The sequence below is a fragment of the Delphinus delphis genome, chromosome 9, assembly GCF_949987515.2.
Source record: "Delphinus delphis chromosome 9, mDelDel1.2, whole genome shotgun sequence".
Taxonomy (NCBI): domain Eukaryota; kingdom Metazoa; phylum Chordata; class Mammalia; order Artiodactyla; family Delphinidae; genus Delphinus; species Delphinus delphis.
This window is the reverse complement of record NC_082691.1, coordinates 60865015-60884892: the sequence shown is the minus strand read 5'-3', so window position 1 is coordinate 60884892 and position 19878 is coordinate 60865015. Positions and strand designations below refer to the sequence as shown.

Sequence of the window (19878 nt, the reverse complement as noted above, 5' to 3'; positions counted from 1 at the left end):
CTTAAGTCTTACAGTGCAACAGTTTTAATAGTCCACGCTACAACAGGCAAGTACAGTTTTGCAGTTCAACATTAAAAGCAATCCTGCCTTAATTAAAATGCTTCTACTTAAGAATGCTTCCTGCTCTCTTCCATCCCTTCACTTAAGGTGTGTCTACAAAAGTACTCCTAAAGTGCATTTCTCAGGCATTAAAGATAGCACTGTGATTTGCTTTCCAATAGCAAGTTCGGAATCAGAGCATGCCGTTCTCAGTGGAGGGCTGCGCAATTCCAGCTGAGCTAAGGTCTCTTACAAAAGTACCCTTCTCACTCCCACGGGCGACGCAAACGAGGCCACTGAAGTTTTTTGAAAAAAATTGTGCCAACTTCCTCTGCGGTATCTTCTCTTACCACGAATAAATATTTAATGCATCCTTGAGTCGTGATACACGGAACACGTTGTTTTGTCACGTCAATTTCTAGGAAAATAAACTCTGGAGGCCTTGTGCGAATATTCTGAATTTGGTGGGATGAGACTCCAAGAACAGGGGCGGGGCAGAATTCTCGGGTTTAGACCTGGGGGTTGGGGAGGCGTGGTGCGAAGAGAGTCCCGGAGCGCTTGGGCTACTGCTTGTCCTCGTGCGGGTCACCAGAGAAGCTCGCCTCCTCCGAGGACCTGACTCCCTCGGGGAGCAGAGTGGCGCGCACTTTCCTCTTCTCCTTAAAGCGGCCCGAGCGCGAGATCTTCAAATTTCGGCGGCTGTTGCCCGATTTCTCCCCGCCCAACTTGTCTGGCTTGTGGGGCTCGCCGGCGCCCCCGAGGAGATTGGGATGCTGATTCTCCCGGGAACTGCTAGTCCAGTCGGGGCCAGGCGGGGCGGGCGCCGCGGGTTCCCCGGGGTCAGGCTGGGTGGGAGGCTTCGCACCCCCCGCGGCGTCCTTGCTTTTCTTCCTGCTGTTCTTTAACGAACTCCACCAGGAGCCCGAGCTGCCTGTGCCGCCGCCGTCGGCCATGGCCAGCGGGCCAAGTGGCGGGGGGCGCGGCGAGCGGGGAAGGGCCTCAGCGGCAGCGGCGCCTCTCTCGTCCACCTCGGCCCTGCCCCGGCTTCTCGCAAGCGGGCTGCGGGCTGGGAGCCGCCGAAGCAGAGGCTTGTGCTGGGGAGGAAAACAAAACTTCGTTACTGGGTTTGTCGAAGTCACGTGCCCCTCAATCCCACTTCCTCCCCTTGGCTCCGTCTGGCACCGGGGCGGCTGGGGTCCGAGGGTCCGCAGCCGCGCGGGCCGCAGAGGGTACCGCCGCGCCCCCCCCGCCCCCCGCCAGGGCGCAGGCGGACGAAGGGCTTCCGGGGCGCCACCCTCTGGTCTCGAGACTGAGTCTTGGCACTCCCTGGCCTCAGCCTTAGTCTGGCTTCCAGGATAGCGCAGTGGTCCGCGCGCGAGGGCCACCCAGGGGTGGGTGCCGGGGCTTCTGGATTAACCAGGCCCCAGAGGGAAAATGGCCTGTCCTGTCACTCCGCCCGTTTGTGGACGAAGCCCAAAGGTGACCCACCGGGTCCAGAAGGGCACCTGCGAGGAGGGCGCCCGGAAGCAAGCGCGCCCCCGCTATAGGTGAGCCATGAACATTAGATCCCTGTCAAACAGTTCCGAAATTTCCCTCAAAGGTTTTTGTTCCCTGGACTTCTGTCCCGGGATCCTTTTTGATGTGATTCTTCGGGGGCGGGGCGGGGCGGGGCGTGGGGGGCGGATTTACAGGCCAGTAAGAGCGAGGGACAAGCTCATGGTGTTTGTTTCTTTTAAATTCTGCTTTCGACAAAACTTCTGCCTGACGACCTTCAGAGAAGCATGTCTAGACCTAACTTCCCTTGAAAACCGCCATCCTAACGCTTCCTTTTATTCCCCAGAGACCAATCTTGCGTCTCTTTGAAGCCACCCGCTGCCTGCGGTTGAGATGAGCCCAAGTCCCCTTCCCTTAGTTCTGTATTAAAATGTGCACCGCGTCTGTTTGTACTAGGCAACTCAACTCATGGGATTTTAGTTACAAATTAAAGGCTTCTGTTCTTTTCCTTGCGCAATTCCCTCCTCCAAAGGAGAGAGCGCACAACCAAGAACTCCAATTTGCCTCTTCCCAGCTTTTAAAATAGCACTGCGGAGCGAAAAGGCTGTTTGTTAGCACTTAAGGTGCGAATATCGGAAGCGAGGCTCCTCTGCTCATTTTCTGTGCTGGGCACTAACTCCACGAACGAGCAGGATTCGCTGGCGCCGCGGCTCATTTCCAGGTTTCCGCTGGGCTCCTTCCCATCCCACGCGCCCGGCGCTGCTGGGATTCGCCCGCTCTGGAGAGCGAAAATTCGGCGGTGTCTGTGGTTTGGAGGTTCTCCTTCCCCAACCGGGGGGAGACAGCCGGAGGGCCTACGCCGGCGGCCGCAGCGGCCTCCCCTGAGCAAGGAGACCTTGGCACCAGCTCCTCCCCAGAACGCCCCGAGGGCACACTCGACTTGAAAACAATAGAAGAAAAAATGGCCAAAAGTTCTTTCCTTACAGAAGGCACCCACACCCTCAGGCACAGTTTGCAGTTGGGTTTGCAAACATCCATTCCCCCTCCGCTTTATAGATCGGAAAAGCACCCCCAACTTATTCACTGGTGGTGGTGGTGGTGGTGATAGTGGTGGGTGTTTATGATGCTACTTTCAGTCTTCTACCCTACGCTTTCTTCTCCACAATCAACGTTGTATGCACGGAAGGGTTTTGCACGAATTGCTCATGGGAAAGATTGCAAATTACGCAGAACGCCTGCAGCTAGTAACTTCTCCTCGGGCGCTGGGGGAGCGCCCCAGCGTGACACCCCGGAATGGGCTCTGTCTTGGCGGACGGAGAATCACCCTGATCGCTCACCTGCTCAGGCTTCCCAGGACCCCGCGGCTCCGCGCCTCTCTTCCCGCGCAGAGTCGGGAGGGGGTGCGCTTGGGTTAATCTGGAAGTCGGGGCGCGGCGTCCCTCTGCGCGGTCTTGGAGAGGTCGGGTTTCTTTCTGGAAGGTGTGCTAGCCGAAATCGCCGCAGTCCAGCTAAGCCGATTGCTGTTGCTGGTCTCCCCTGGCTCCTCCAGCTTCCTGGCGCAGCGGCGGCAGTAGCCCGGAGCTCGAAGTGCTGTTGGCTCCGACCGGAGGCCGCCCCTGCGAGTGGGTGCCAGGCTCACTGCCCCAGGTGAATGGCCAGGCAGGCTCTCCCGCCTAGTAGCCTTTCATTCTCCCTTTCCCTGATAGCGCCACCCGGGAGCCGCAGGGAGATGGGATCTCAGGGGCTCACTCTGATGCATTGAAGCTCCCTACCGCGTCGGTCCTCCGCGCGGGGAAAGACATCTGCTCACCTGCTGGTTATTCGCCAAGTGATTCTAGAAACCAGAGCCCCGGGGCAGCGGGAAGAAAAAAATAATAACCCAGGAGGCGGCCACTGCTGCCACAGGTGCAGGTAGGAAGTTCGCGTTCCCGCCTTCCAGGGACGAGATTGGACCAGGTCGCCTACGTGGCGCCAGCCTTGGGATGTCTGATTGGAGAAAGGCTGCGTGCGCCTCTCGCGAGTCGGACTCCTGAAGAAGAAACGGTAGAGGAGACCGGAGGCCGGGAGACCGAGGCTGCAGGTGGGCTCCGGCGGATAAACGTCGCAGCTCTCTCTCCCTCTGCCCCTACCCCAATTTCTTTTTTTCCTTTCCTCTCCGCGCCCCCAACCGTGGCCACTCAGCTCCCAGAATCTCAAGTTCTGTAACTTACAGGAGCCGTTCCATACCCAGGCACAATGTTGCAGAGTTGCAGGCGCCCTGAGTTGAAAGACTGTAATATTAACAAGTTCGTTATGTGCCAGCCAGGCGCTCTTCCAAGCGCTTTCTGTGGATTAACTTATTTACTCCTCCTCACAGCAACCCTAGGAGGTAAGAACTATTGTTATCCTCACTTGAGGATAACTTAGCTCTGAAAGGCTAAAGGGTTGCCCAAGGTTGCACGGCTGGTGAGTGGCAGAGCCGGATTTGTACCCTGGAGACCTGACTCCGGCTCCCGCGGTCTTAACCGGCACCGTATACCGCAGCCTGCCAGTCAGTGTCGGTCTCTTAGCGTGACTCAGTGAGGATGTGAATTTCCTTCCCTCAGGTCTAGAAGTCCGTGGACAGCCACCGCGCCTGAGGAGTACAGATCCAGCCCTGAGCTGGAAGTCAAGTGAACCCGCGGATGGCGTCAAGTTTCAGGAGGCTTTTGTTCCCAGGAACATATGGGTGCTTTTTATTACCTGGACAGAAAGGTTTTGACATAGGGCATTTTCACTAATAAGGCAGAGGTGCAACCGGCTGCATCTTCTAGGATGCTTTTATTTTTCAAAGAACTATTTTGATGTTCACTGAGCTCGTGTGTAACTCCTCTGAAGGACTGCGTATGGAGCAACTGACATCCCAGCATCTTTGTTCTGAGGATTTTCTAAAGTGGTGAAGTAGTGAAAGACATGATGCCTACCTATTGCATAACTTACAATATGGAATTCATAGGAAGAAATTTTTATAGAGTATTTCAATGTATGAAATATGGTAAAATATGAATATTTTATATCCTTAACTTAGTTTAGCATTCTTGGATTTTTAAATGATATGCACAGCAGCGTGTATTTGAAAGTGATACATTTCCATATATTTCTTGGGATTCGTTTTAGAGAGGAAACTTGCAATCGTAGCACCAGAACTGAACAAAGACAGGCCACCAACCATGAGAGGAGGACGGGATACATCGTCATAGTGCCAAGGAGGAAAGTCCTGTCTGAAGAACCCTCACCGCTAGAAAGTGGTGGAGCTGGGTTCCAAACGTTGTTTGTTGATCAAATGGGTGAAAGAAGGAAGACATTTAGGAAAAGAAAATGAGTCCTGCAAATGGCTTCTCATCTAGCATGATTTAACAAAGGGCCAGCATTTTCTAAATAGATGAACATCAGCTAACTGCTGAAATTAAAAAATTCATTCTCTTCCATCCCTCCCGTTTGTATTTAACAACTTTGAATATTTCTGTATTTCATTGACTTGATAACACCTTATAAATAACCGTTGCATGCAGTAAAAACATTTAAATGGAGACATGAAAACTAAGGAGAAATGAGGCAGAAGGGACTAGGGAGGTGGAGAATGGGTGTCCCTCCAGACAGAGGGAATAGCACGTGCAAAAGCCATGAGCTGTGAAGGAGCTTAGGATTTTTAAGGAGCAAAGAGGTGGTCAGTGTGATCTGAGTACAAAGTGAGCTGAAGCACTGCAGGAGACAAAGTTAGAAAGGTGGGCGCGACCAGACCCTTCAGGACCTGGTAGGAGTTTTGAACGTAATCCATTATAGAGGAAGTGACATGGTAAGATTTGCATTTAAAATATCACGGAAACTGTAAAGAGTGGATGGTAGAGTGGACAAGGTGGGGCTACAGGAAAACCAGTTTGGAACTGTTGGGGTAGTTCAGGTGGGATATTTTGATGGCTGGTGGGAGGGTGCTGGCAGTGGGGGAGGTGAGAAGAATTAGATGTATGCAAAAGAGAGTTAGGAGGTAAAATCAACAGGACACGCTTTCATTCAGTTCATACAAAAGAGGAGCCTGAGTTTAACTAGAGGCTTAAAACAGATGCTTTTACAGTCTTCCTTGTAACTAGGAGCATGCATGTGATCTAGTTCTGACTTATGGGGCTATAAGGAAGACTTCTGGAAATGTTTCTTCCTAAATACAGGACAGAGGGCTTGCCTGGTGGCACAGTGGTTGAGAATCTGCCTGCCAATGCAGGGGACACGGGTTGGAGCCCTGGTCTGGGAATGTCCCACGTGCCACGGAGCAACTGGGCCCGTGAGCCACAACTACTGAGCCTGTGCGTCTGGAGCCTATTCTCGGCAACAAGAGAGGCTGCGATAGTGAGAGGCCCGCACACCGCAATGAAGAGTGGCCCCCACCTGCCGCAACTAGAGAAAGCCCTCGCACAGAAACGAGGATGCAACACAGCCAAAAATAAATATAACTAAATAAATTTGAAAAAAAAAATACAGGACAGAGCCTTCTGAAAGAAGAACATCTTTTGCGATACCCTTGATTCTTATGTTTAAGTACAGTGTGAGGATGTGCAGCAGCCATTGTGCAACAGTGAGGCAACAGACATGGAAATAAAACCCAGCACACTAAGGATGATGGCATGGGAGTGTGACAAGTGTTTGGGTCCTTCATGATACTGGTGAGCCCCTGGAAGAACCCTGGGATGACATATCTCTTGACTACTAGTTCGGTGAGATAAGGTGGATTCCTATGATTTAAGCGCAGCTTTAAATACAGTTTTCTGTTACTTGCAGCCCCAAACATTCCTTCTTGGTACAGTCTAGCAGAGTTATAGAAAAAACATATATTGTTCAAAAGGCAAAAAGGTAGTGTTGTCACATTTTTTCCCTGACCAATGTGAAAAGTTCTTCCTGGAAGAAGGGCTTAGTGAAATGTTTAAGTGATGGAGAAGTTTTTAGAGGTGGCGAATGCATCTGCAAAAGAAGGTACTTCACTGAAAAGGCTTGGAGTTGGAACTTCCCTGGAGGTCCAATGGTTAAGACGCCACACTCTCAATGTAGGGGGCATGCGTTCAATCCCTGGCCAGGGAGCTAAGATGCCACATGGCAAGGCCAAAAAAAAAAAAAAAAAAAAAAAGAGGCTTGGAGTTAAGGGAATGAGTGGATAAAGGTATGTGTACATGTGAACATACGGTGGCAAGGAGCATCGGATTATCTGAGATCTCATGGTAGTTTGACTTTTAAAGATAGAATTTTAAATCAAAACAATTGACTTATTTTCCTCCATTTATTGAATCTAGAACTGTTTAAATCTATAAAAATTTTCATAACCAATCTCATGAAAAAAAAACCCACCCCAGGGCTTCCCTGGTGGTGCAGTGGTTGGGGGTCCGCCTGCTGATGCAGGGGACACGGGTTCGTGCCCCGGTCGGGGAAGATCCCACATGCCACAGAGTGGCTGGGCCCGTGAGCCATGGCCGCTGAGCCTGCGCATCTGGAGCCTGTGCTCTGCAACGGGAGAGGCCACAACAGTGAGAGGCCCGCGTACCAAAAAATAAAAAAATAAAAAAAAAACCCACCCCAAACCAAAAAACAACAAAGAGAGTTAGTGTTAAACAAATATAGTTGTGTTCTGTAACTACTGATCTAGGAATCCTGCTGTTTGCTTCTATAAGGAGAACATGGACTGTCCTAAACCTCTGTGTTGGTAAGCTATGAATACAGTATAGATGCATTTAAAAGTTGATTTATCTACCCAGTGAATAGTAGGTGACTTTCAATGTTACAGAATTTAAATATGCTTAGATTGGGCATTGCGTACATTTCTTTATAATATTTTTTTCTTGTCATTTTTTACTTTTCAAAAATGTGTTGATGGTTTGAGAAAGGACAGTTTCTTTCTTCTCTTCTTTTTTTAAAAAATTAAATTGTTGGGGCTTCCCTGGTGGCGCAGTGGTTGAGAGTCCGCCTGCTGATGCAGGGGACATGGGTTCGTGCCCTGGTCCGGGAAGATCCCACATGCTGCAGAGCAGCTGGGCCCGTGAGCCATGGCCGCTGAGCCTGTGCGTCCGGAGCCTGTGCTCCGCAACGGGAGAGGCCACAGCAGTGAGAGGCCCAAGTACCGCAAAAAAAAAAAAAAAAAAAATTAAATTGTTTCTTTCTCAGGTGACCCTTTAAGTGCAATAAATGATTACACTAAAAGACAATAGATAATGACTTTCTAGAGAGCAGGATTTGCATACTAGAAATTAAAAGAGGAACTTTAGAAGTTCAACTTGGCATTTGCAATCCTAGCAAACCTGGCATTGTATCAGAGGCGGAGAAATTGATTCTCTTCCTTTAAAGCATTTATGGTGGGAACAAGGCAAAGGAAAACACATGATGAGAAAAGTTAAGAAATACAGCTAATCGGAAAAGATAGGCAGAACACTCTATGACATAAATCACAGCAAGATCCTTTTTGACCCACCTCCTAGAGAAATGTAAATAAAACCAAAAATAAACAAATGGGACCCAATGAAACTTAAAAGGTTTTGCACAACAAAGGAAAACATAAACAAGACAAAAAGACAACCCTCAGAATGGGAGAAAATATCTGCAAATGAAGCAACTGACAAGGAGTTAATCTCCAAAATTTACAAGCAGCTCATGCAGCTCAATATCATAAAAACAAACAACCCAATCCAAAAATGGGCAGAAGACCTAAATAGACATTTCTCCAAAGAAGATATACAGATTGCCAACAAACACATGAAAGGATGCTTAACATCACTAATAATTAGAGAAATGCAAATCAAAACTACAATGAGGTATCACCTCACACCAGTCAGAATGGCCATCATCAAAAAGTCTACAAACAATAAACGCTGGAGAGGGTGTGGAGAAAAGGGAACCCTCTTGCACTACCGGTGGGAATGTAAATTGATACAGCCACTATGGAGAACAGTATGGAGGTTCCTTAAAAAAGTAAAAATAGAACTTCCATACAATCCAGCAATCCCACTACCGGGCACATACCCTGAGAAAACCATAATTCAAAAAGTGTCATGTACAACAGTGTTCATTGCAGCTCTATTTACAATAGACAGGACATGGAAGCAACCTAAGTGTCCATCAACATATGAATGGATAAAGAAGATGTGGCACATATATACAATGGAGTATTACTCAGCCATAAAAAGAAACGAAGTTGAGTTATTTGTAGTGAGGTGGATGGACCTAGAGTCTGTCATACAGACTGAAGTAAGAAAGAGAAAAACAAATACCATATGCTAACACATATATATATGGAATCTAAAAAAAAAAAAGAAAAAAGTTCTGAAAAACCTAGGAGCAGGACAGGAATAAAGACACAGACGCAGAGAATGGACTTGAGGACACGGGGAGGGGGAAGGGTAAGCTGGGACGAAGTGAAGGAGTGGCATGGAGATATATACACTACCTAATGTAAAACAGATAGCTAGTGGGAAGCAGCTGCATAGCACAGGGAGTTCGGCTCAGTGCTTTGTGACCACCTAGAGGGGTGGGATAGGGAGGGTGGGAGGGAGACGCAAGAGGGAGGAGATATGGGGATATATGTATATGTATAGCTGATTCACTTTGTTATAAAGCAGAAACACACCACTGTAAAGCAATTATACTCCAATAAAGATGTTAAAAAAATACAGCTAATCAAAATGAAGAAAATAAAGGTGATTGATATTCTTTTCACCCAAGGATAACTATGGCCCACATTTTCACATTTACTCCATTCATCCTACCCCTTCCCTATCCCCCTTCCCTCCCTTCCATCATCCCTTTCTTTTATGGACTCTTCCATTCTTTGAAAATTAGATTTGTCTCTCCTATGGCCTTTTCCTTTATAGTCACCCATGTACTTGTAGTTTAATATTTATTTTCTCCTTTCTGTGTATGCACATCAGTGTTGTTGGATGTAGTCTGTAAACTTTTAAAAATAAATTTATTTATTTATTTATTTTTGGTTGCCTTGGGTCTTCGTTGTTTTGCGTGGGCTTTCTCTAGTTGCTGGCGAGCGGTGGTTACTCTTCATTGTGGTGCGCAAGCTTCTCATTGTGGTGGCTTCTCCTGCTGCAGAGCACGGGCTCTAGGCGTGTGAGCTTCAGTAGCTGTGAGGCACGGGCTTAGATGCTCTGGGGCATGTGGGATCTTCCTGGACCAGGGCTAGAACCTGTGTCCGCTGTACTGGCAGGCAAATTCTTAACCACTGCACCACCAGGCAAGTCCCTAGTCTGTAAACTTTTAAAGAGAGGGTGTTGCACCTGTGCCTGAATTTGGACTCCACTGTTCACATCATCTCATCCTGTGCCCTGTCAGGTTAACATGAATGCATACCTAGAAGTATAAAAATTATAGTCATGGGCTTCCCTGGTGGCGCAGTGGTTGAGAGTCCGCCTGACGATTCAGGGGACACGGGTTCGTGCCCCGGTCCGGGAAGATCCCACATGCTGCAGAGCGGCTGGGCCCGTGAGCCATGGCCGCTGAGCCTGTGTGTCCGGAGCCGGTGCTCCGCAACGGGAGAGGCCACAACAGTGAGAGGCCCTCGTACCGCAAAAAAAGAAAAAACAAAAACAAACAAAATTACAGTCACAAAATATGACTAATCATGTCAGTTTCACACTTGACCTAAGCAAGGCTGGTTTGTACAGTTCCACCTCCCTCCAAAATTCAGTCAACACCAGCTGACTCTTTGTAACTTCCCACACCTCCTCCTTTTGTGGATCTGGTTCCTTTAGTATTCTTGGATATCATTGTATGTTCCTCATTTTCCTTAAAAAATTATTTGTAAGAAAATTTAAGACCTAAGACAAAAGTCACTTTTTCTAGAAAGGATTTTCAAGAGTTTAGGGACACTACCAGGCAGGACCACTTTACAATCAGTTCATGGCTTGAGGATTTGGGATAACCAAAAACAAGAGATCCACAGGACCATTAGCCTATAGTCACACTCCAGGGACAAGTCCATTCCCTCCCTACCCGCCTCCCCATCTTTTCTGCTCCAAATTAACTTAATTGTCCATGAAGACCTGTTGGGGGGATGGGTATAGTTTACTTCTGGGCTGCCCGGAGCCTGAGGGTATGGCCCTTTGGGGTCTGACACTTATCAAGGGAAAAATCTTCTATTAATTGCTCTTTTTTGGATGAGCCCTACACTCACTTATAATTCTGTCCCTTATGCTCCAGAGGGCTATGAAAACTGAAGTTGTTTTCGTGCCCAATTTTTTCCAGCAAGAGAATTCAGCCAAATAACCTAGCTGCCACTGACAGGAGTGGGTGTGTTTTAATTTTATTGTCAATTGTTTGCTTGATGTTTGTCCCTGCGACTAGATTATAATTTTCTTATTTATTTATTGTCTGACTCCCTCACTAGAAAATGAGTTCCATTTTATTTAATGATCATTAACAGAACACTTTCTGTGTACTGGGTACATTTCTAATTGCTTTATAAATATTAAGTCATTTAATCTTCCTGAAAGCCCTGTGAAATAGGTACTATTATTATTATAGATGAGGTAACTGAGACACTAAGAACTTAAGTTACTTGCCCAAGGTGACACAGCCAGTAAGTATTAGAGCCAGCATTTGACCCCAGGAAAACTGGCTTCAGAGTCCAGGGACTAACTCCTCTCTGTGCTGTGTCTCTCCGTGAGCACTCGGACAGGTCACTAATGAGTCTTTAGGACCTGGCATCTGCCTGACAATAACAGTTCGTACTATTGTTGAATGCACGACCATCCAATGCAGAAATGTGTGCTTTCTTGGTTAAAATATGACCAACTTGTAAAAAGAAATGTACTAAAAGTGGCAATGAAATAAAATTTCAATCTGTCATTACAGGTAATAATAGCCTGATTTTCTTTAATTCTGAGAAGTGAGTACAGTAGGTGGACCAAATTATCTGATAAATGTTTGCTTTTTTCTTAAAATTGTAAGAGCACTATCATGTTGCAATACCCTTTGAAGGAGATGTGGTTAGGTGGTAAATGCGGATGGGGAAGAATAAAGTAATACCAGAGGATGGCTGATGAGATTTTATTAAATATTGTACTTGGGGAATAAATGAATGATCTAGAGGACATGACATTTCAGAACAGGGCTCCACAGCACATCTTGACTCTCTCAGGAAACAAAGATAATTCTACTTTATTGTTTATTAGAAAATCACTGATGTAAATAAAAGTCATGTGTTACCACACAAGGTAATGTTCTCTGGCTGGTCACCTGGTTCCAGGTCAGGCCCAGGGTAAACTAGATCCTGTAAAGGGTGACTTGCTATCTGCAGTTGTTCATTTCCATTTTCAAAGGGTTGATTCGGTTATGCTCCGTTCGCCAGGTTATATTTTCTCTTTATGGTTTGTCGATGTGTCAGCTCATTACGTCACATGTGCACAGGGAGGAGGTGGATATCTGATGGAAGGGTAACATGATGCAGGAAGGGAATCTTTTGGTTTCATCATTTGCATCAAGGCCAGTGTCAAAACATAGTTAGAAATCCATAAGAAATAGCTGCTTTCCTAAGTCAAAGGCTGTCAGGGGAGGTGCACCAATGTTTTGGCACTCAGCTTTCTGTTCGGTGCCAACACAGGTAAATCTCCCGTTGTACACTCCAGTGAACATTCAGTTTCATCTACTTGATGTCATTTCACTTACCTACTGGGGGAAACTACTTCAGCTGCAGCTATAAAACTTTTATAATAATGGCAAATTTTAAATTCTTACTCTGGGCTTTCACTTTACTATGTGCTTATCCAAAAGTGGAAAGTGTTCTTACTGTTTTAATGGTAGAGCAACCCTGAGAGAGAGATATTACAAGTTCTACAGTTTTATCCTAGAAATTTGAAGCAAGTTGCTCCAAGTCACAGGACCAGAAGAGGTGCAGTTATTTTGATTCGGTTTGAGTTACTCTTTCCCTAGTACAATGTTCTTTTAATATTGATATTTGAATCTCATATTGCCTTTTAGTTAATCATTAGATCAATAAATAGTTGTTGGTATCCAGGCTATTACATCAAAAGAGGTAGTCATACTTAAAAGATTCGAATTAGGTCATCGTCTTCTAAGTTTCCCACTTAGAATAATGCTAAATCATATGTGGTTGCTTAAATATTAAAGCCCTATGGAATCACAGAGCACTCAAAGCTCAAATTAACACTGGGAATTGTAATTATATACATTTCTTGTGAAAAGACTTGATGGTTGGTTTGAATTACGAGCTGTGTGGCTTTGAGAAAATTGCTTAATATCTTTAGGCTCCGGTTTCCTTAAATGTAAAGTGGGGATAATACTATCTACTTCTCTGGATCGTTGCCAAGATTAAAGCAGACAATACATTTATTAAAGTCCCCAGCACAGTGCCTGACACGCAATAGGCACTCAGTAAATGTTAGTTTCTCCTTGACTGATTTCTTTCATTGGCTGCGTAGGAAAATCATGTAAACAGACTCCACAGATCAATCACTTACAAGTGCTTTTGGAAAATAATGGGTAGAGAATCTTAAAGTTCACTGTCATTACTGTTGGTTAGGGCCCATTGCTTCCCCCCCCCCCCAAGAACATCAGGTTAAAATTTACCGGAGAGTATTTAATATACAACAATTTGCTCTGAATCTAACTTTTTTTTCAGGAACATACTTAATGATTAAATCAAATCAAGCAGAAGTTTTCTGTATGTGATTCAAGAACGCTCTTCATCCTTTCGGCACCGAAATTGCATTACCTGTCATTGAAGGAGGAAGTGTGCTCAGTTAAGCTTGAAAGCAATGTTACCAGAAAAGGATTAACAAATCGTAAGGCAGAATCCTTAGAAGTAAGGTCACTACCACAATGCGGCTGAGGCACGAGCCAAGGAATATGTTTAATATGTGTTGCCCCTTTAGCTCCTGGAATCTTAATATATAATCCACATCACTGAATCAGACCCAAAGGAGGGAAAGAACAGGAGCATCATGTCTCTGCTATGTAGACACGGCATGATTAATTATTTTAAAAAATTAGTTTTTATTTTATTTAAGTAATCTATGCACACAGAGTTCAAAAGTCAAATGTTATTAAGGTGATTATAGCACATCACAGGGGTTTCTTATCTCATTCCTTCCCTTAGTTCTCTTCCCCAACCACCTTCAACAATTTTGCTTTTTGTTTCCGACATGTGCACATCTCTATATTTCTAATTAATTTGTGTATTATGCTCTCTTTTGATTTTTCGATATTTAACCTCTATTAATTTCTTATTATGGTATTTGAGCCTTTTGTTCTCTTATACCACCATGCCTTCTGCTTCCTTTCTCTCCTATCCCAGTACAGTGGTCATATTACAGCCTTTGTTTAATTGACAATTCCATGTTGATATTATTGTGCCTTTGTAAATATTGTTCAGGCTAAGCATTATAGTGTACAGAACATTATATTTGCTTTCCTACTTTTTGTCTTTTCCTAAAATTAATAATGGCCTCTCCCTGCCCACCCTCCCCCCACCTCAACCCTTTCAATCTGCTTGTTTTTAGTCCTGTTTCTAATTCTTTCTACGCTTTCCAATGGCTTCTTGGTGCACTTTTCTACAAGTGCTATCATATCAGTATATATGTGTTCCATTTTGTTTTTCCTAAAAATATCCCTCCTGGGCATCCCTGCTGGCGCAGTGGTTGAGAGTCCACCTGCCGATGCAGGGGGCACGGGTTCGTGCCCCGGTCTGGGAAGATCCCACATGCCCTGGAGCAGCTGGGCCCGTAAGCCATGGCCACTGAGCCTGCGCGTCCAGAGCCTGTGCTCCGCAACGGGAGAGGCCACAACGGTGAGAGGCCCGCATACCGCCAAAAAAAAAAAAAAATCCCTCCTGGACACTTCCTTCTCCTTCCATAGGGACTGACCTCTCTCGGTCTGTTGCACAGTCTCCTCCTGGGGATGCCTTGAGTCTCCTTCTTTCTTGGTGGAGTTGCTTGTTTTGCTGGAGCACATTGTCAGATGGGGCAGCAGCAGAAGGTGTCATGGTGGCCGTCTTCAACGTGGCTGTCTCTTTAGCCACACAGTTCCATCTGGACTGTTTATCCCCCATGCCTCGCACACGTCATCCTCCTGGGAGATCCTTCTACCCTTATTCTGGACAGTCCCTTTGTGCCAAAGGTGCAAAGTGAATCTTGACGTAAACATCACACAGTATAATTAATAATTAGACCATGGATTTTAAATGTAAAAATATAAAACTTTTAGAAGAAAATATAGAATGTCTTTGGGACCTAGGGCTAAGTGAAGAGTTCATAGACATGGCTAAAACGAAGATCCATAAAAGGAAAAATAACTAAGTTGGGCTTCATCAAAACGGAGAAAAACTTTGGCTCTGAAAAACACTCTGTTAAGAGGATGTAAAGACAAACTACAGACTAGGAGAAAATATTTGCAAACCATATATACCTAAAATATATAAAGGACTCTCAAAATTCTATAGTGAAAAAGAATCAATTATGAAATGGGCAAAAGACTTGAACAGTTGTTTCACTAAATTGGAGACACAGATGACAAATAACCACATGAAAAGATGTTCAGCATCATTAACCATTAGTGAAATGCAAATGCGAACCACAGTGAGATATCAACATGAACTTATCAGAATGACTAAAATAGAAAATAACGATGACACCAAATGCTAGTGAGGCTGTGGAGAAACTGAATCACTTACACGTTGCTGGTGGGAATGTGAAATGGTCCAGCTGCTCTGGAAAACAGCTTGATAGTTTCTTAAAAAAACTAAACATGCAAATATGACCCAGAAATTGCACCCTTTCCAAACTGGAAACAATCCAGATGCCCTTCAGTGGGTGAAAGGCAAAACAGACTGTGGTAAATCCATACCATGGAATGTTTCTCAGCAATAGTAAAGGATAGCTTACTGAATCTTAGCAATCATTTGGAATTGTTGACGGATAGCATTGGAAGGCGGAGTAGATGTGATTGCCTACAGAGAAAGTACGGCAAGAAGGCAGCCTTGGAGAGTGTTCCAAGGGGCTTGGAGAGTTCTAGAGGGAGAATGGGCAGAGGAGCCTGGGCAGAGGATGGGGGCGAGGGTGGTGGCACAGCAGCCGAGAGAGAGGGGGTTGGAGAAGAAGGGAGTGGTCAACTGTGCCAGCAAACGAGAAGCCAAGTAAGCAGAGACCCGAAGCTGCAGTGAGGTTGATGGGGCTCCAGGGAGAGCACTCTGGGGGGGGGGAGCACAAGCACTGAAGCTTGACCTGGTGGTATGAAGGTGTGTCGCAGCACCTCCACACCTGCTCCTGTGCCATCTGGCCTCAGTGATAACCCATGAGGTTGGTGGGTCGGGCAGACAAGCAGGCATTAATTTTCAAGTTTCAGAGGGGAGAAACCTGGGGCTCAGAAATGTTGGAAGCCTTGATCTGTGACCGAGCCAGGTCTCGTGGCTCTAAATTCAGTGCTCTGGTAGGGCTCCCATGATGGCTTTCCACCACATCACAGCACAGGGCAGGTGTGGCTTGGCTTCAAAAACCCATTGGACAGTCAACTGCTAGAATCCCCCTATAATTTGCTAGGCAGCAATGTGATGTCCTGTAACTCTGAAGAAAGTTTACTAAGGCTTACTTAGTGTAAGTATTCTCATAAAAGTTTCCCACAGCTCTTGAGTTTTTAGACACACATTTGTCTTACTGTGTGCCCCAAATACTATACTGAGTGCTGTACATAGATTATCTTAAGCCTCACAATTACTTCACGGAATATGTACCGACACTAGTTCATTATAATGACAAGGAAACTGAGGCCTAAGAAGTAAAGTAACTTTCCCAAATTATACTATCAGAAAGTGATAAGAGGCAAGATTGAAACAACGGGGTTGTAACCTGCAATTGAACTTGTGTAACAGGCAATTGAACTAGAGACTTAAATCTTCAGATTCTCCAACCTGAATTATTTTGAGGCTTAATCATACCTACTGGATAGAAGGAGAAAGAATATGGTGAAGATTAGGTGAGTTTTGGATAACTAGTTCCAAGAAAGCTTCAGTAACTGAAGGGTTCAGATACTGGACAGAACTCTAAATGGTGGACAAGAGTCAATATGCATTTTCAGATTCTTCTGCTTCTAGAATCACCCCCTCCTCCATGACACCAAAATATTATAGGATATTTGAATATTTGTAGAAGGATTATTCTATTAATTTAGAAAGTGTTTGAGTGCCTACTGTATGCCAGGCAAAGTTCCATTTAGGGACAAGGGTAGACTGGTGAGCCAAGTAGACCAATTCCTGCCTTCATGAAGTTTACAGGTCAGACAATGTCATTTTAGAGATAGAGGTGGTTCCATAGTTATGGAGGTGAGAGGCCTTTGGGGACCTTGGTCTATGGATGTGGAGGGTCTTATTCAGCCTCTGAAAGTTTGAACATCCTTCCCAATGCTACAAAACTATTTCCCCTTCTTCATTAATAAATCCTGAGTTTCTTCAGGTATCCAAACACTTCGGAATGGGTGGATTTAGCCGCAGTTCAGGTGAAACCTTTTCTGTTCTAAACAAGTTCTTCTCAAATTTATCCTGCATTGGAATCACCTGGAGGGCTTGTTAAAAAGATTGTGAGGCATCACATGAACGACCGCGGTCACGTGAGCACAGTTTTCGCGGGGCTCTGGCGGCGGCTTCCTCTGGTAAGTTGCGGTCACGGTCATCTCTCGGTCTCCCGCCGCCGGCCCGGGGGAGGCGGGGAGGAAGCGAGGGCGCTGCCAGGCGGCCCAGACGACGCCAGCACAAGAGCCCCCGTCGCCCCGCTGCCCCGCCGGACCTCTGCGACCCCAGTGCCTGGCGCACAGGCTTTTGGTGCTGTTGCTTTCTTCCTTGGCTTCGGCTATGATAATCCTGCCGACCTCAGACTCAGGTTACAAGGATATGCAGGTGAATACCACGAAATTCATGCTGCGGTATGCCTGGTATTCTTGGCCCAATGTAGTTTTGTGTTTCTTTTGTGGCTTTTTTGTTTGTTTGTTTGCGGTACGCGGGCCTCTCAGTGTTGTGGCCTCTCCTGTTGCGGAGCACGGGCTCCGGACGCGCAGGCTCAGCGGCCATGGCTCACGGGCCCAGCCGCTCCGCGGTATGTGGGATCTTCCCGGCCCGGGGCACGAACCCGTGTCCCCTGCATCGGCAGGCGGACTCTCAACCACTGCGCCCACCAGGGAAGCCCCTCTTTGGTGGCTTTTTGATAGAGCAAGCATTTGGAATACGATGGGGCACCATTATTTTTAGTTGCTATTTGTTTTTGCCCTGGGTGGAATATTTAATGCTTTTTGGCTGATGGAGTTTGGATGGTTATGTTTGGGCTGGGTGGGGACTCCTTAGCAGTTGCCCAGAATACGTATGCTGTGAGTTGGTTTAAAGGCAAAGAATTAAACTTGGTGTTTGGTGTAAGTTGGACTCCAGCTTAGCATGGCTGGAATTGGAAGAACAGTAAACGTGAACCTCATGAGATGGCTGTATTCTAAGGTTTAAGCTTCCTTGGGTTCTGCTGGTCACACGACACTTGGGGTCACACTTATGACTGGGGGTATAACATGTATTCTTTCACTAGTCTGTGCCTTGGCCCTTGCTTGTTTGGATCAGACAGCAGAAAGAATCCTTCATAAAGAACAAAGCAAAACAGGTGAAGTTATTAAGTTGACTGATGTGAAGGACTTCTCCTTACCCCTGTGGCTATATTTATCACCTGTGTCTGCTATTATGTTGCCGTGTTCCCTTTCATTGGACTTCACAAAGATTTCTTTACAGAGAAATTTGGATTTTTCTCCCAGACAGCGAGTGATATTAGCAGTATAGTGTTTGGGCTCCTGGTGGATAAAACGGGAAGTAACATCATCTGTGTGCAATGGTGACCCTGCTTGCTTCCCACATGATGCTGACCTTTATGCTGTGGAACACTTGGATTGCTATGTGTCTCCTGGGACTCTACTATTCGTTGCTTGCCTGTGCATTGTGGCCAATGGTGGCATTTGTAGTTCCTGAACATCAACTGGGAACCGCATATGGCTTCATGCAGTCCATTCAGAATCTTGGGTTGGCCATCATTTCCATCATTGCTGGCATGATATTGGATACTCGGGGATATTTGTTTTTGGAAGTTTTCTTCATTGCCTGTGTTTCTTTGTCACTGTTATCTGTGGTCTTACTCCACTTGTTGAATCATATCCAAGGTGGGAACCTAAATTATTCTGCAAGACAAAGGGAAGAAACAAAACTTTCTCATGCAGAATGAGAAGTTTAAATGTGTCATGAGAATGGGCTGCACACATCATTAGTCTGAAAAACTCCTTTATTTTTTTTTTCAAATTTAGAGTTTAGTTGTTAGGAAAAATAATGGTCTGGAGAGTTGTTATATTTATATTTTGAATACACTTATTTTAAAGTATAATTCTGAGGACTGTTTTAGCCTGTGTCTTTTGTATTGCTGAAGAATTCTACTTTGGGATAGGCTCATCAGTGGTGAAGTTCAGAAAACTGTACCTGGTACATGTGGGTGATTTCGAGTACGGACACTGAATAATGGAAATCTTTGGATCTCGTATTGAGATAATTTTCACAAAGAGTATCATAGGAATATGGCCTTTTCTTTATCTTAAAGCAAAAAAAAAAAAAGCTTTTGAGGGAGTAGAAGGGATTTTTTTTTTTGGTCTTTTTGTATCTTGTCCATCATGTGCCCCAACTGCACATGCACACAGTTATTTTTAGTCCCTTATAGTTTCTTTGTATTCTGTTGCTCCAGGAAACGTGTGTCCAGGTACAAGTGCTGCAGCAAAGGGGCCCAGGGCCCAGCCTGTCTTAGTTTGAAGTACATGGTGTAACACTGTATGCTTAAAAGTTTTAGAACAGCTTGAAAGTGCATTCCTTATTCAGGATAAGTTTATTTACATCCTTTTTTTTTTTTTTCTGATTTATGGTGTACTGTGTCATTATTCACTTGTTAATTCTTTAGGCGTTGACTGCCATGTGACTGTTCTCGCCGATGGGTGTTGAAAGTTGGCCTTACCGGTCGGGAAAAGTCTGCTGCTGTGGAGGGCCTGTGTGGTCTGGCTTCCTCTTTCCACTACCTCTGTGCCTCAGCTACAGTGAGCTGCTTACATTTTTTTCAAATTGGTTACATCTCTTCCCTTCTCAGGGGCTTTGTCCATGCTGCTCCCTTTGCTTAGACTATTTTAGCCAGGATTCTCTAACAACCTGGTTTCATAGGATTTAGGACAGAAAATTTTAGCTCCCCACTGGGAACCATTCTCCCTGTGGAAACTCTTCCAGACCCTTCAGGCTATATCAAGTTAGTCTGAAGTTCCTGTGATCTTTGAAAACCCCTGTACTTT

General features: G+C 45.6%; 1 protein-coding gene and 1 pseudogene across 1 annotated transcript; one reads left to right on the top strand and one right to left on the bottom strand.

Moving 5' to 3' along the window:
• Nucleotides 1-602: 602 nt before the first annotated feature.
• PRR15 (proline rich 15) lies at nucleotides 603-1022 on the bottom strand. The gene has a single exon (XM_060019922.1). It carries the CDS (start codon nucleotides 990-992, stop codon nucleotides 603-605), a length of 390 nt encoding a protein of 129 aa, XP_059875905.1. The 5' UTR covers nucleotides 993-1022.
• Nucleotides 1023-17250: 16228 nt separating this feature from the next.
• LOC132430680 (lysosomal dipeptide transporter MFSD1-like) lies at nucleotides 17251-18782 on the top strand (annotated as a pseudogene).
• Nucleotides 18783-19878: the final 1096 nt, after the last annotated feature.